The sequence below is a fragment of the Sinohyriopsis cumingii genome, chromosome 1 (genome assembly GCF_028554795.1).
Source record: "Sinohyriopsis cumingii isolate HCF-2022 chromosome 1, ASM2855479v2, whole genome shotgun sequence".
Classification (NCBI taxonomy): domain Eukaryota; kingdom Metazoa; phylum Mollusca; class Bivalvia; order Unionida; family Unionidae; genus Sinohyriopsis; species Sinohyriopsis cumingii.
The window spans coordinates 153,055,655-153,067,734 of NC_142961.1; the positions used below are offsets into that span (position 1 = coordinate 153,055,655).

General features: G+C 35.3%; 1 protein-coding gene across 3 annotated transcripts in view; it reads right to left on the reverse strand.

Annotated features, from left to right (window-relative positions):
• Positions 1 to 374: 374 nt before the first annotated feature.
• Positions 375 to 12,080, reverse strand: part of LOC149808176 (mu-type opioid receptor-like) — an 85,899-nt gene continuing 74,193 nt past the window's right edge. For 2 of the 3 annotated variants that reach the window (XM_089974164.1, XM_089974155.1), the window contains exon 2: positions 375 to 2,648. In XM_089974164.1, the coding sequence (XP_089830290.1) occupies positions 1,425 to 2,498 (1,074 nt within the window). In that variant the 5' untranslated portion in view covers positions 2,499 to 2,648 and the 3' untranslated portion in view covers positions 375 to 1,424. Of the gene's footprint in view, positions 2,649 to 8,669; positions 8,689 to 12,080 lie in introns of those variants that run through there. The other variant, XM_089974172.1, reaches the window with a different exon arrangement.

Here is a 12,080-nt window from a genome sequence, read left to right on the forward strand (position 1 = left end):
TGATTTATATCACATACGAATACACATATTTGCCCTTTGAACGAAGTTACGATATAATCCATGCAACTGTGTATTGACCGAGTGAATGTCCGCTACAAAATGTACTTCTATGCAGTTTCTTGTTGTTCGCAGTCAGAATGTAAATTGATAAGTTGATTGTTTTCTTTTTGAGTTTCTTTTTATATTCACATTTATTAAATCAATACAAGACACAATTATGATTTAAACATGAAAGCTGGTTTTCATGACGAAAGCAGTGCACTACAGACACGGTTAGCTTTTTGTACACTGAACATGAACTCTCAGGCATTCACGTTCTGGTGTATGGAAATTAACGCGGAATAGAAACTAAGCGAAATGACGAAACAGCAAGAGGTAATTAAAATATTTTAATATATTTGCAGTTGATCTAAGTCAGTATTCGGCTTAATTAACATTTCTAAAGACTATTAACAGAGAGAGAGAGAGAGAGAGAGAGAGAGAGAGAGAGGGAGAGGGAGGGATAGAGGTTTAAGAACAACATCAGCGCATTAAATACATTACAGTATGTGTACCTCGCAACCGCAGATTTAACTAATCGTATCGACAGGCTATTGGAACTATGTATCATTGATATTATGAACACTGTAGATAGATCCCAATGAAAGTGTAAACATACGGTTACCACGATCCATATTCTTGTAGGTTACTTGGTGCAAGTTCAGATACACACATATATATATATATATATATATATATATATATATATATATATATATATATATATATATATATATATATATAGAGAGAGAGAGAGAGAGAGAGAGAGAGAGAGAGAGAGAGCAAAAGATCTGCTTAACGCTCATTCATCTCGTTTGATCATTATAAAATGATCAGAGCAACAGAAATAAATTTAAAGTTCAGTGTTAAAACAAAATCATTGAAGTGTGAAATATGCGTCACAGTGACCTAATTTTATAATAATGGTTTAGTAATAATATAAGATGCACACCGTCGCCATGGTACCTGATTCCATGTTTACAGTAGTATTTATAAGGCGTGTACCAATTATGAGCTAAACGAAAAAAGACCGTAGAAGAAACAAATTGTTGCGATGCAGTAAGGGTAGGGTTGTATGTGTCTGTATAATTTGCACCTCGCCTCATCTTCGCTGTGGAAAAGAAAGTAAATGCATTTATCATCTAGTAGTAACACTGGTGAAACCAGGAATCCGAATGTAACTTATTCTAAAATGTAAACTGAACGAAAGCATGCAGGTCCTGAAATGCAAATGGGCTAGCGATGATCGAAAGAAAACGGTACTGTTACTGGTTATGTAAGAAACACCAACGCAAACATCACTCTCTCTCTCACACACACATATACACGCAGACACACACACACACTCTCTCTCTCTCACACACATTGTTTATTTATTTATTTATTTAAACAAAACTTCTACGTCTCCTGAAGCATCGTCTAAATGTGTCTTTGAGCTTTGCTCTAAACTTTCTATTAAGGATAGTGTACACAAAAGGATTGGCAGCACTGTTTATAAGATATGATCTCACGATAAAATTGTACGCCAGTTCTGCATTTCCGCTAAAGTTCACCTGCAGAAGCTGGAGAAATCTGACGGTGATGTGTGGAAGGAAACTGATAATGAATACTGCAGTGACTGAGAAGAATGTGACGGCAGTTCTGATGGAGATAACACGCGTCCTTGCCGTCGAACTTCTTGCCGATCCAGATGGGCTATGGTCACTGCTGTTGGATACCCTGTGGTCATCCTCCGAACTCTTTATTCTATTAATTCTAACAGATGGCGTGCCTTGCCGTTGCATGAGCTTACGATGGATAAGCCATTTACGAATTCGAATTCCTATGAGCGAGTAAATGAAACAAAGCACTACGATACACAATAAAAATATTGAGGCCAAACAGAAATAGAAGGCCTTGAGTAGATTTTCCTCCAAAGGTCCCTTTATTACCATGGAACACTCTTGTCCAGTCAGGTTTGTTGATTCAATCTTTTTTACTTCAATGTCAGCGAAGCAAAATGCCGGCCAGCCTAGAACAGTGGCGATGATAGCACAAAGTATCCCAATAACTTTGGCTTTCCTTGGCGAGAACTCGTTGAATGTTTTGCAGATATTAAAGTATCTATCAAACGAAACTGACACAAGCAAGAATCCTGATGCCATGATCACCGAATATTCCAAAACTCGCATAGTCTTGCAGGTGGCTACGTCGCCAAACGTGTACTGATGTGTGAGATCATACATTTCAAAGGGCATTACCAGGAGACAGTTGGTTATATCTAGAATTGCTAAGGTCATGATAAACGTTCTTTCTGCCTTTCGTGTCGTCTTGAACCAATACACATACAACACCAACGAATTTCCTATAAGTCCCACAGACATCAAAATGGCAACAAAAGAAACCACTGGCGCCATCGTTAATGACTTTCTCTCGTTCATTTTCACAAGGCTGTCTGACGAAAGGGTCTCAGTGTCCATGATCAAAATAAGAAGTATGATTTCGTCAACAATTTTTCCTTTTTTTCTATTTAAATTCTTCCATCTTTTTCGCCATAAAAAGTCAGATACAATACAGACTGACGTTTTGGGTTTAATCTAATTTCTTACTGAGATAAAATCCCGCTGTACCTGTAAAACAAAAAGGACAAAGAATTTATTTCCAGCATGTTAATGTTGCAAGTCGTGAACAAATTAAAAGTGTGTTAAACATTAAAAAATTACTTTCTCTCGTATACGTTACTTTTTGCAAATTATACTTTCAAAGAATGAGTTGTATATAATTGTTGTTTGACTCACTTTATATATACATATATTTTAGTAAGTTTCTTGACCACATTTGCAATAATCGACTAGCTTTGTGCCCATTGTGCTTGACTTGAATTTGGTACGATGTTTGATGCTCTAAGTGTGGAAGTGTACAGCTTTACCCAGTGTATATGCCTGACTTTTGTGGATTTCTTTCACATTGTACAACTTTATGCAGTATGTATCACAGACCTCTGTGCACTTCTTTTAAGGCTGAATGCAGTTCATCAGTGTAGCGGGTTGTACTCGGTGCTTTTATCTTTTTATTTGGGGAATTTAACCTAATATGCGTGTAAAAAGCCGATAAAGTTTAAAAGAAGGTACAAAACACTTGCGTTGGATGTTCATGGGCAAGTTACAAATTTGATGAAGTAGTGTATTAATATCTTATTCATGTAACTTGCCTATTCGTCTTCCATTCATGTAACTTGCCTATTCGTCTTTCATTCATGTAACTTGCCTGTTCGTCTTCCATTCATGTAACTTGCCTATTCGTCTTTCATTCATGTAACTTGCCTATTCGTCTTCCATTCATGTAACTTGCCTATTCGTCTTTCATTCATGTAACTTGCCTATTCGTCTTCCATTCATGTAACTTGCCTATTCGTCTTCCATTCATGTAACTTGCCTATTCGTCTTTCATTCATGTAACTTGCCTATTCGTCTTCCATTCATGTAACTTGCCTATTTGTCTTTCATTCATGTAACTTGCCTATTCGTCTTTCATTCATGTAACTTGCCTATTCGTCTTCTATTCATGTAACGTGCCTATTCCTCTTCCATTCATGTAACTTGCCTATTCGTCTTTCATTCATGTAACTTGCCTATTCGTCTTTCATTCATGTAACTTGCCTATTCGTCTTTCATTCATGTAACTTGCCTATTCGTCTTCCATTCATGTAACTTGCCTATTCGTCTTCCATTCATGTAACTTGCCTATTCGTCTTTCATTCATGTAACTTGCCTATTCGTCTTTCATTCATGCAACTTGCCTATTTGTCTTTCATTCATGTAACTTGCCTATTCGTCTTCCATTCATGTAACTTGCCTATTCGTCTTCTATTCATGTAACTTGCCTATTCGTCTTCCATTCATGTAACTTGCCTATTCGTCTTCCATTCATGTAACTTGCCTATTCGTCTTTCATTCATGTAACTTGCCTATTCGTCTTCCATTCATGTAACTTGCCTATTCGTCTTCCATTCATGTAACTTGCCTATTCGTCTTCCATTCATGTAACTTGCCTATTCGTCTTTCATTCATGTAACTTGCCTATTCGTCTTTCATTCATGTAACTTGCCTATTCGTCTTCCATTCATGTAACTTGCCTATTTGTCTTTCATTCATGTAACTTGCCTATTCGTCTTTCATTCATGTAACTTGCCTATTCGTCTTTCATTCATGTAACTTGCCTATTCGTCTTTCATTCATGTAACTTGCCTATTCGTCTTCCATTCATGTAACTTGCCTATTCGTCTTCCATTCATGTAACTTGCCTATTCGTCTTTCATTCATGTAACTTGCCTATTCGTCTTCCATTCATGTAACTTGCCTATTCGTCTTCCATTCATGTAACTTGCCTATTCGTCTTTCATTCATGTAACTTGCCTATTCGTCTTTCATTCATGTAACTTGCCTATTCGTCTTTCATTCATGCAACTTGCCTATTTGTCTTTCATTCATGTAACTTGCCTATTCGTCTTTCATTCATGTAACTTGCCTGTTCGTCTTTCACTCATGTAACTTGCCTATTTGTCTTTCATTCATGTGCATATATTGCCGCATAGGTATAATGCATACAGAAAACGATTAAAATATGTCTATTTTATTTGATTCTAAATAATGATTCGTTTTAGAGGAGAATGTGATGTCTACACCTTCATATTTCTTATGTACCCACACGTCTCATACACATGTCCCATTTCTGCATGTGCGTATGATATTTGTGAATAACAAACACAGTTCAGTTACGCTTTCAGGACTCACGGTACTAATTCAACTCCAATAGTAAACATATAGAAACACTATCATATTCAAAATTCAATAACTTAAAATTTCTGGGTGCTGATGATGAGACCTATAATTCTCCATGCACATCTAACCTTGGTGCAAGCTTATGTGCGGAGAACACCGTATGAGTCACGGCATTTTGTTTACATACATGTGCATGAAACACATGTTATTGGTTCTGCACCAAATGAATCAGGTGCTACTTTCATTATTGAGTACTCCTGAGTCAAGCCTGTAAGAATGCTAAAATTGCATCAGTAGAAATTTGTCTATATTTTTTTAAAATTGCATATAGGATAAGCTCTCAAAAGTTATTTTTACTAAAATTTTAATTTTCATTATTAACCAGTTATGGACCAACAAACCCGTAAATACTCAATTATTTCTTCACCCATTTCTAGACTGGTTCACAGTTCTTCCGTATAATTAGTACCGTGTGTCCTATAACCAGATTTAAATTTTTTAGAAAAAGTTGTATTTTACTCATTGATATTGGAGCATAATTGTAAGAAAGAAATGGCCATGCTTGTGCATGCATAATAGTGCAATAGCATTTTATTTGATACCAATGTCTATAGCTAAATTGCATCCGCATTACATGTTTCTGTGTTGTATTGTACTTATTAGTGGCTTATTCTTGTTATTAAAATAATTGTTTTCTGCCTTTGTATCTTCATGTTATCTTTCTATGGCATGCATGCTACACAAAAGAAACACAAGCATGCTGACATCAGCAAGTATGACATCACAGGGTATCAAATTACATGACGCATTGTATTTTCATCTCTCACTGGCTATAAGACAAGTTTTAAATGTTTTAAATTTCAAAAATGCATTTCTTTTCTTGCTGACTCTAACATAAATAACATGCAGTGCATCTCTATTCATATCAATCAAACAAAACAAACAAGTGTGCCACATGACAGGTCAAAATGATAAGAGGCCATTTCCCTTTTGTGACTAAAACAAATACGCATACCCATGAAGCATTAAGAGATGCTGACATTCCAAACTTATTTAAACTATTATCACATGTGATTCATCACCTCCAAATCTTAATAAAAAGGTATAAAAGCCAAAGAAAAGCTCCATAAGCTTTATTATACTGAAGAATTAAATAACAGAGTGCTACTTTTTAGTATAAAACTATGGGGAAGGGTGAGGAAGCAAAGAATAGACAGAGTAATTTCTTCAAGCCTGGTAATGTTCCCCACAACAAGGGAGAAAATGTGCATCAACCCAAATGACACAGCCACTTGAGGTCTGTTACATAAGGACAACAAGAGACAAATTTGAAAAAGTTATCCAAAGTTCCTATAATGCTGACATTGATGTTGGAAACAGAAAGCCTATGTACAAACTGCTGAGGCTCAAGCTAATAAGTAAGCTGGAGGTGGAGAAATATGAGAAAAACATTGCGATGCCAAGACAAGTCCAGGTTTCTATGCAATATTCAGACACTGATAAAACTTATCACTGCATAAACTACTTGTTAAATTTAAGTAATAGAATTGAATTGCATATTAAAGTTGTCTAATACATAAATCTAAACCTACATTTACTCAAAAATAATAAAAAGTTAAGAAAATGTCTCAAAATCATTACTGTGGCTACTTTCCACTATAAGCAGTGTTAAATTACTTACTTTTTAATATAAAGCTGAATAAAATGCATAACTTATTGAGAAAAAAAGAGAAACAAAGCAAACCTTGCAATCACTCAATTACAGTCAAAGGGGAGGGAATACACCTTGATTTGGCAAACCAGGTAGCAAGCTCTAATTTACAGCTAAATAATTCCTTACTATTACTTGATAGTAAGTGCAGAGTAATGTTGGCTTTATAAATAGCTTTTGTTTCAAATATGAAACGATATTTCTGACATGAAGCTTGTTTTCATCTATTCACAACAACAGATCTGGTGAACAAAACACATATCACTTAGTGCACACAGGAAAAAATGCTGAGATGTAGAATAATGTCTTCCGAGAGCACCAGTTCCAACACCCTGACTATAAATGTTTTATATCATGGGACTTGGTACATGAAGAGAAAAAAGTTCTGGTGTGGTGCAAGAGAGCAATATGTTCACCATGCAGTTATACATCAAGAATGTTTCAACTGTATGAAGAGATGCCGAAGAGAGGTTGGGGAAGAAAAACTGCCTGTGTAAATAATGCAATACAGATAGGACTTTTGCAGACTTCTATTGGGAATGAAGGGTTGAAAACTATTCTTATAAGTGAAAATGTCCCTCCCTGATCCCTCAGCAAAAGGGATGCAGAAAAGTTCCAATACCGTTTGCCAAAATATTGAATGTACCGATATGAGAAACATGCTGAACATAGAAAAGGTGTCAAGGAGTTTAATTCTGTGATAAGAAATAAGACAGATCTAATTGATATTCAATGTGACTCGACAAATAATAATGCAATTTACAGGTTGAGGCAATGCAGCATGTGCAGTTTTGTGCACAGTCCTTGATTTTTACAATGTTCTCTGCTTTGATCTACTGAATGTGTCTCTAAAGTTAAATGATCTGTATTGATACATAAGTGATTGTGACATAAGTGGCTTACATTTAAAATCTTTCCCCCACCCCCTTTTGGGGAATTGTTGCATGTGTTAAATGGTATTTAACCGTATAGGCCAATCTGTGGGCACCATAATATGAAATTTTGCCATCAATCCATACTATGCTCTTTTCCCCATGGCTTGAGCTATCTACTGCCACTGTCCAGTGTATAAAACCATTCCCATCTGTCTTTTGTATAGATTTTTTCTCCAAAATCACATGCAAACCATGAAAAAAAGACTCCATTATGATTGTCATATGCAAAAACCACCAAAATGATACTCTGGATGCACATGGTAACCATGGAAACAACAAGCTCCTATTATGGTATAGGTCGCATATAGGACTTACGGTACTAATTCAACTCCAATAGTAAACATATGGAAACACTATCATATTCAAAATTCAATGACTTAAAATTTCTGGGTGCTGATGATGAGACCTATAATTCTCCATGCACATCTAACCTTGGTGCAAGTTTATTTGTGGAGAACACCATATGAGCCGCGGCATTTTGTTTATCTACATGTTATTGATTCTGCACTAAATGAATCAGGTGCTACTTTCATTAATGAGTACTCCTGAGTCAAGCCTGTAAGAATGCTAAAATTGCATCAGTAGAAATTTGTCTATATTTTTTTAAAATTGCATATAGGATAAGCTCTCAAAAGTTATTTTTACTAAAATTTTAATTGTCATTATTAACCAATTATGGACCAACAAACCCGTAAATACTCTATTATTTGTTCACCCATTTCTAGACTGGTTCACAGTTCTTCCGTATAATTAGTACCGTGTGTCCTTCAGGACACACTGTACTAATGGTATGGAAAAATTGGAACCAGCCTGGAAATGGGTGAACATAAAATAGAGTATATATGGGTTAGGCTGACCAGGATTGGTTAATAATGTAAGTTATATTGTAGGAAAAAGAATCTTTTGAGAGCTTATATTAGTTTAAGTGAAAAAAATTAGAAACATTGCTTTATTGATGGAATTTCAGTCCTTTAACAGTCTTGAGTTTGGAACACTCTTTACTAAAATTAGCACCTGACTCTTTGGTGCGGAATTGAAAGCACATGTTTCAAACACATGTAGGTCCTGTAGGCTCATATCCTTTCCTCTACACAGAAGCTGACATCCAGGTTTCATCTATACCGATAAATATAGGTTTGATCATGAGCACTGAAAAAATTTAAGTTATTGAATTTTTAATAGCATGGTGTTTGCATAGGTTTACTATGGGAACTGAATTAGTACCGTGAATCATTCAGCTGACTTGAATAAACGACTGGCTACCGAGCTGTTTGGCTTCGGCCGATTTCATAGTGATGGTTTCGTTCCCACTTCATAGTAAGAGGTTCGTTCTCCGTAGACCCAACCCGTAGCTTTAGTTTATGTGTAACTGGTGAAGTGGTGTATTCATTGTGATTGGCTAGCGTGGGGATGGGAGGATGTGTGCCAACATAAGGAGTGGTGTTAAGTTGTGATCTAACATGACTTGCTCACTGATTAGAAAAATATTAACAGTACGATGTATGTAATCCCTTTAACCTGAATAGGAAATGTTCACATTACAATCGGTGTAATATTCTGTTTTTTCATTTGGATAGCAATATGGTTACTCGACATAAATTGCACAGTCATGATTCAGTCAAACGTTCGGTCATAACGTAAAAACATTTTAAATAATACGTTTGTGTTCGGTGGATATACTGTACAGTTTGTTACATGGGCTTCGAACATTATAACTTAATTTCATTAGAACAGTGTCAGAGTACAGTCATGACATTGCAGTAGTGCATATTTTTTTGTGTTTTTTTATAAATATTTTTCTTGATCCATAGTTGTGTTTGTTGAAAATCAGATGTATGTCCCTTCACTCGCCTTATCCCGCTAGGTCAGTCATGTGACAGACATTTTGCCGTTTTATTATATAAAAAATACAGAGGCACGTAATACTCGTAACAAATTGTGGGGTTATAACAAAAAAATAATATTATCGAATAGGAAAGTTATGTTCCTGTATTTGCCCAACCATCCCGTGAGTAATCCAAGTTCACCATGGCAACTACTGCATGTTTAAATGCCAAACATCCATTTATGTGAGTCCTCGAGATTTACCATGCTCTTAGACTCAAACTTCACTGTTTCCGGTTTGTGGTGACAAAGAACAGACGGACAGAGAGTTCAGAAATTTAAATGACAATTTCATCAGGTATATCTGTATGAGGCGCCGTAGCCGACAAAAGCTGGTCCAATCAGAACGCTGCCGTTGAAATTTTAATGTCATATTTCCAGAATTCCAATTTCACGTGTTGTGTAAAAGGTTATAGTCTTTAAAGTTCCATTTTCTAGGTCGAGATTTTAGATTGCATCTATTGAATTAAACAGTAGTGGTTGAACGTTATATTTTCTAATTCGAAGTTTTAGATTGTGTCATTTGAATTACACGGCGGTGTTTGAAATTTCAGTGACATACGTCGAGAATTCCTGATTTACGCATTGGTTCAAAATGTTTATGTTGAAAGTTCCATTTCATATGTTGAGTATTTAGATTTCATCTATTGAACTACACAGCGCTCGTTGAAAATTTGATGTCCAATGTCGAGTTTTTAGATTGCATCTTCTGAATTACACAGGGGTTGTTGAAATTTTTATATATTAAATCACATTGATTGTGCTGAAAGTTCCATTTTGTATGTTGAGTTTTGATATTGTATTAGTTGAATTACACAGCGGTGATTGGACATTGTATTGTGCTTGTCAGAATTGTTATTTTTATATGGCGAAATGATGTGTTGGTGTTTAAGGTACATTATACAATGTCCACTTTAACAATTCAAAATAATATTGAGTATTAAGATACATTATTCGTGTATTCAATTATGAGGCGCCATTACATTTCATGCATTTACAGTTTTAAAGTTATCATTCACAGGTCGATAATTACTATGAATTTCTTTGCTAGAGGTCACTGTCGTGAACGGACCGCGTTATTTTTAAGCAAGGAGTTTGCTTCTCGTTGCTGTGAAATTCAACAGATGAAATCTAGATACTCACCATAAGAAATGGAACTTTTATCACAAACAGTTGCATACAGTGTGTGAATTAGGGATTCTCAACATATCATATCGAAATTTCAACCATCTCTGTGTTATTCAAACTATACACCGTAAAACGTCGACATAGGAAATATAACTTTAAACCACCACTGTATAAATTCAACATATAAACTCTAAAATCTCGATCTAAAAAATGGACCTTTAAGGACATGCAATTTGATCCAACACGTGATATTGGATTTCTCGACATACGACATCAAAATGTCAATTGCAACTTTCTCATTGGACCAGATTTTGTCCGCTATGACGCCTCATAATATCCGTGTCCTATTTTATGCTGTTACGTTATCACGTCCGCGATCGTTGCTACAGTTCTACTGGTTGTCACGGTGATTGCTTAGGTTTCGTAATAGTGATAGGATAAAGGTACAAATTGATCGTGCGTCATCGACTGATGTGGGAAATGGACTTTCAAGAAGAAACTCCGACTGGCCTCATTCTCAGGAGACCCAAGAGTCTCAGTGCACACACCTTTGTGGTTATGCAGGTATCTGTCGGAGCAGTTACTTTATAAGTTCGCATTATACGTGTAAACGACTTTGTTTCGTTTGCTGCCAGTGAACGTTTACAAAATCAGTAACCGCGTAAAGAAACATACAAGTTGATTGAAAGCAGGCCTCTTCAGAGGTTGAGAGAGGCCCGTAGGCCCTGGTTATATTGAAATATGGAAATGAATTGAATGCCATAACAAGCCCATATAATGTACTATATAAAGATTAAAAAGACAACCAAATGTGCATTTTATCTCTAGAAAAGAAGAGAAATTATGCTCTGTATTTTATTCCATTTAAACGTTACAGCCTATATATTATACCTTACAGGTCAATATTTGTACTTTGCACGTAATATATTGTACTTTACAACTCATATAGTGCACTTTACACCTCATAATGTGTACTGTACAGCTCATAATTTGTGTTATACAGTTCATAGACTGTACTTTACAGCTCATAATCTCTACTTTACAGCCCATAATTTGTGCTATACAGCTCATATGTTATACTTTACAGCTCATTAGTTGCATTTTACAGCTAATATTTGTGCTATACAGCTCATATATTGTACTTTACAGCTCATTAGTTGCATTTTACAGCTAATAATTTGTGCTATACAGTTCATATATTGTACTTTACAACTTATTATTTGTCCTTTACAGCTCACAATTTATACTTTACAGCTCACAATTTATACTTTATACTTTACAGCTCACAATTTATACTTTACAGCTCTTAGTTTCACTTTATATCATGTATTATACCGTAAAGCTCTTAATGTGCACTCTACATATTATAATTCGTACTTTACAGCTCAAATATTATATTTTACAACTCATCATGTGTACTTTACAGCTCATATATTGTACTTTACAGCTTATATGTGATCCATTACAGCTCATGATATGCAGTTAACAGCTCATAATATGTAATTTCGTTCAAAACTTGAAAGTGGAGTATATATGGAAACAAAGAAATAAAGACTTCTAAATAATTCTCTCTTGCACTTATTAAATTAGAAGTCTTTTATTCCTGTTTATACCAAAACATTA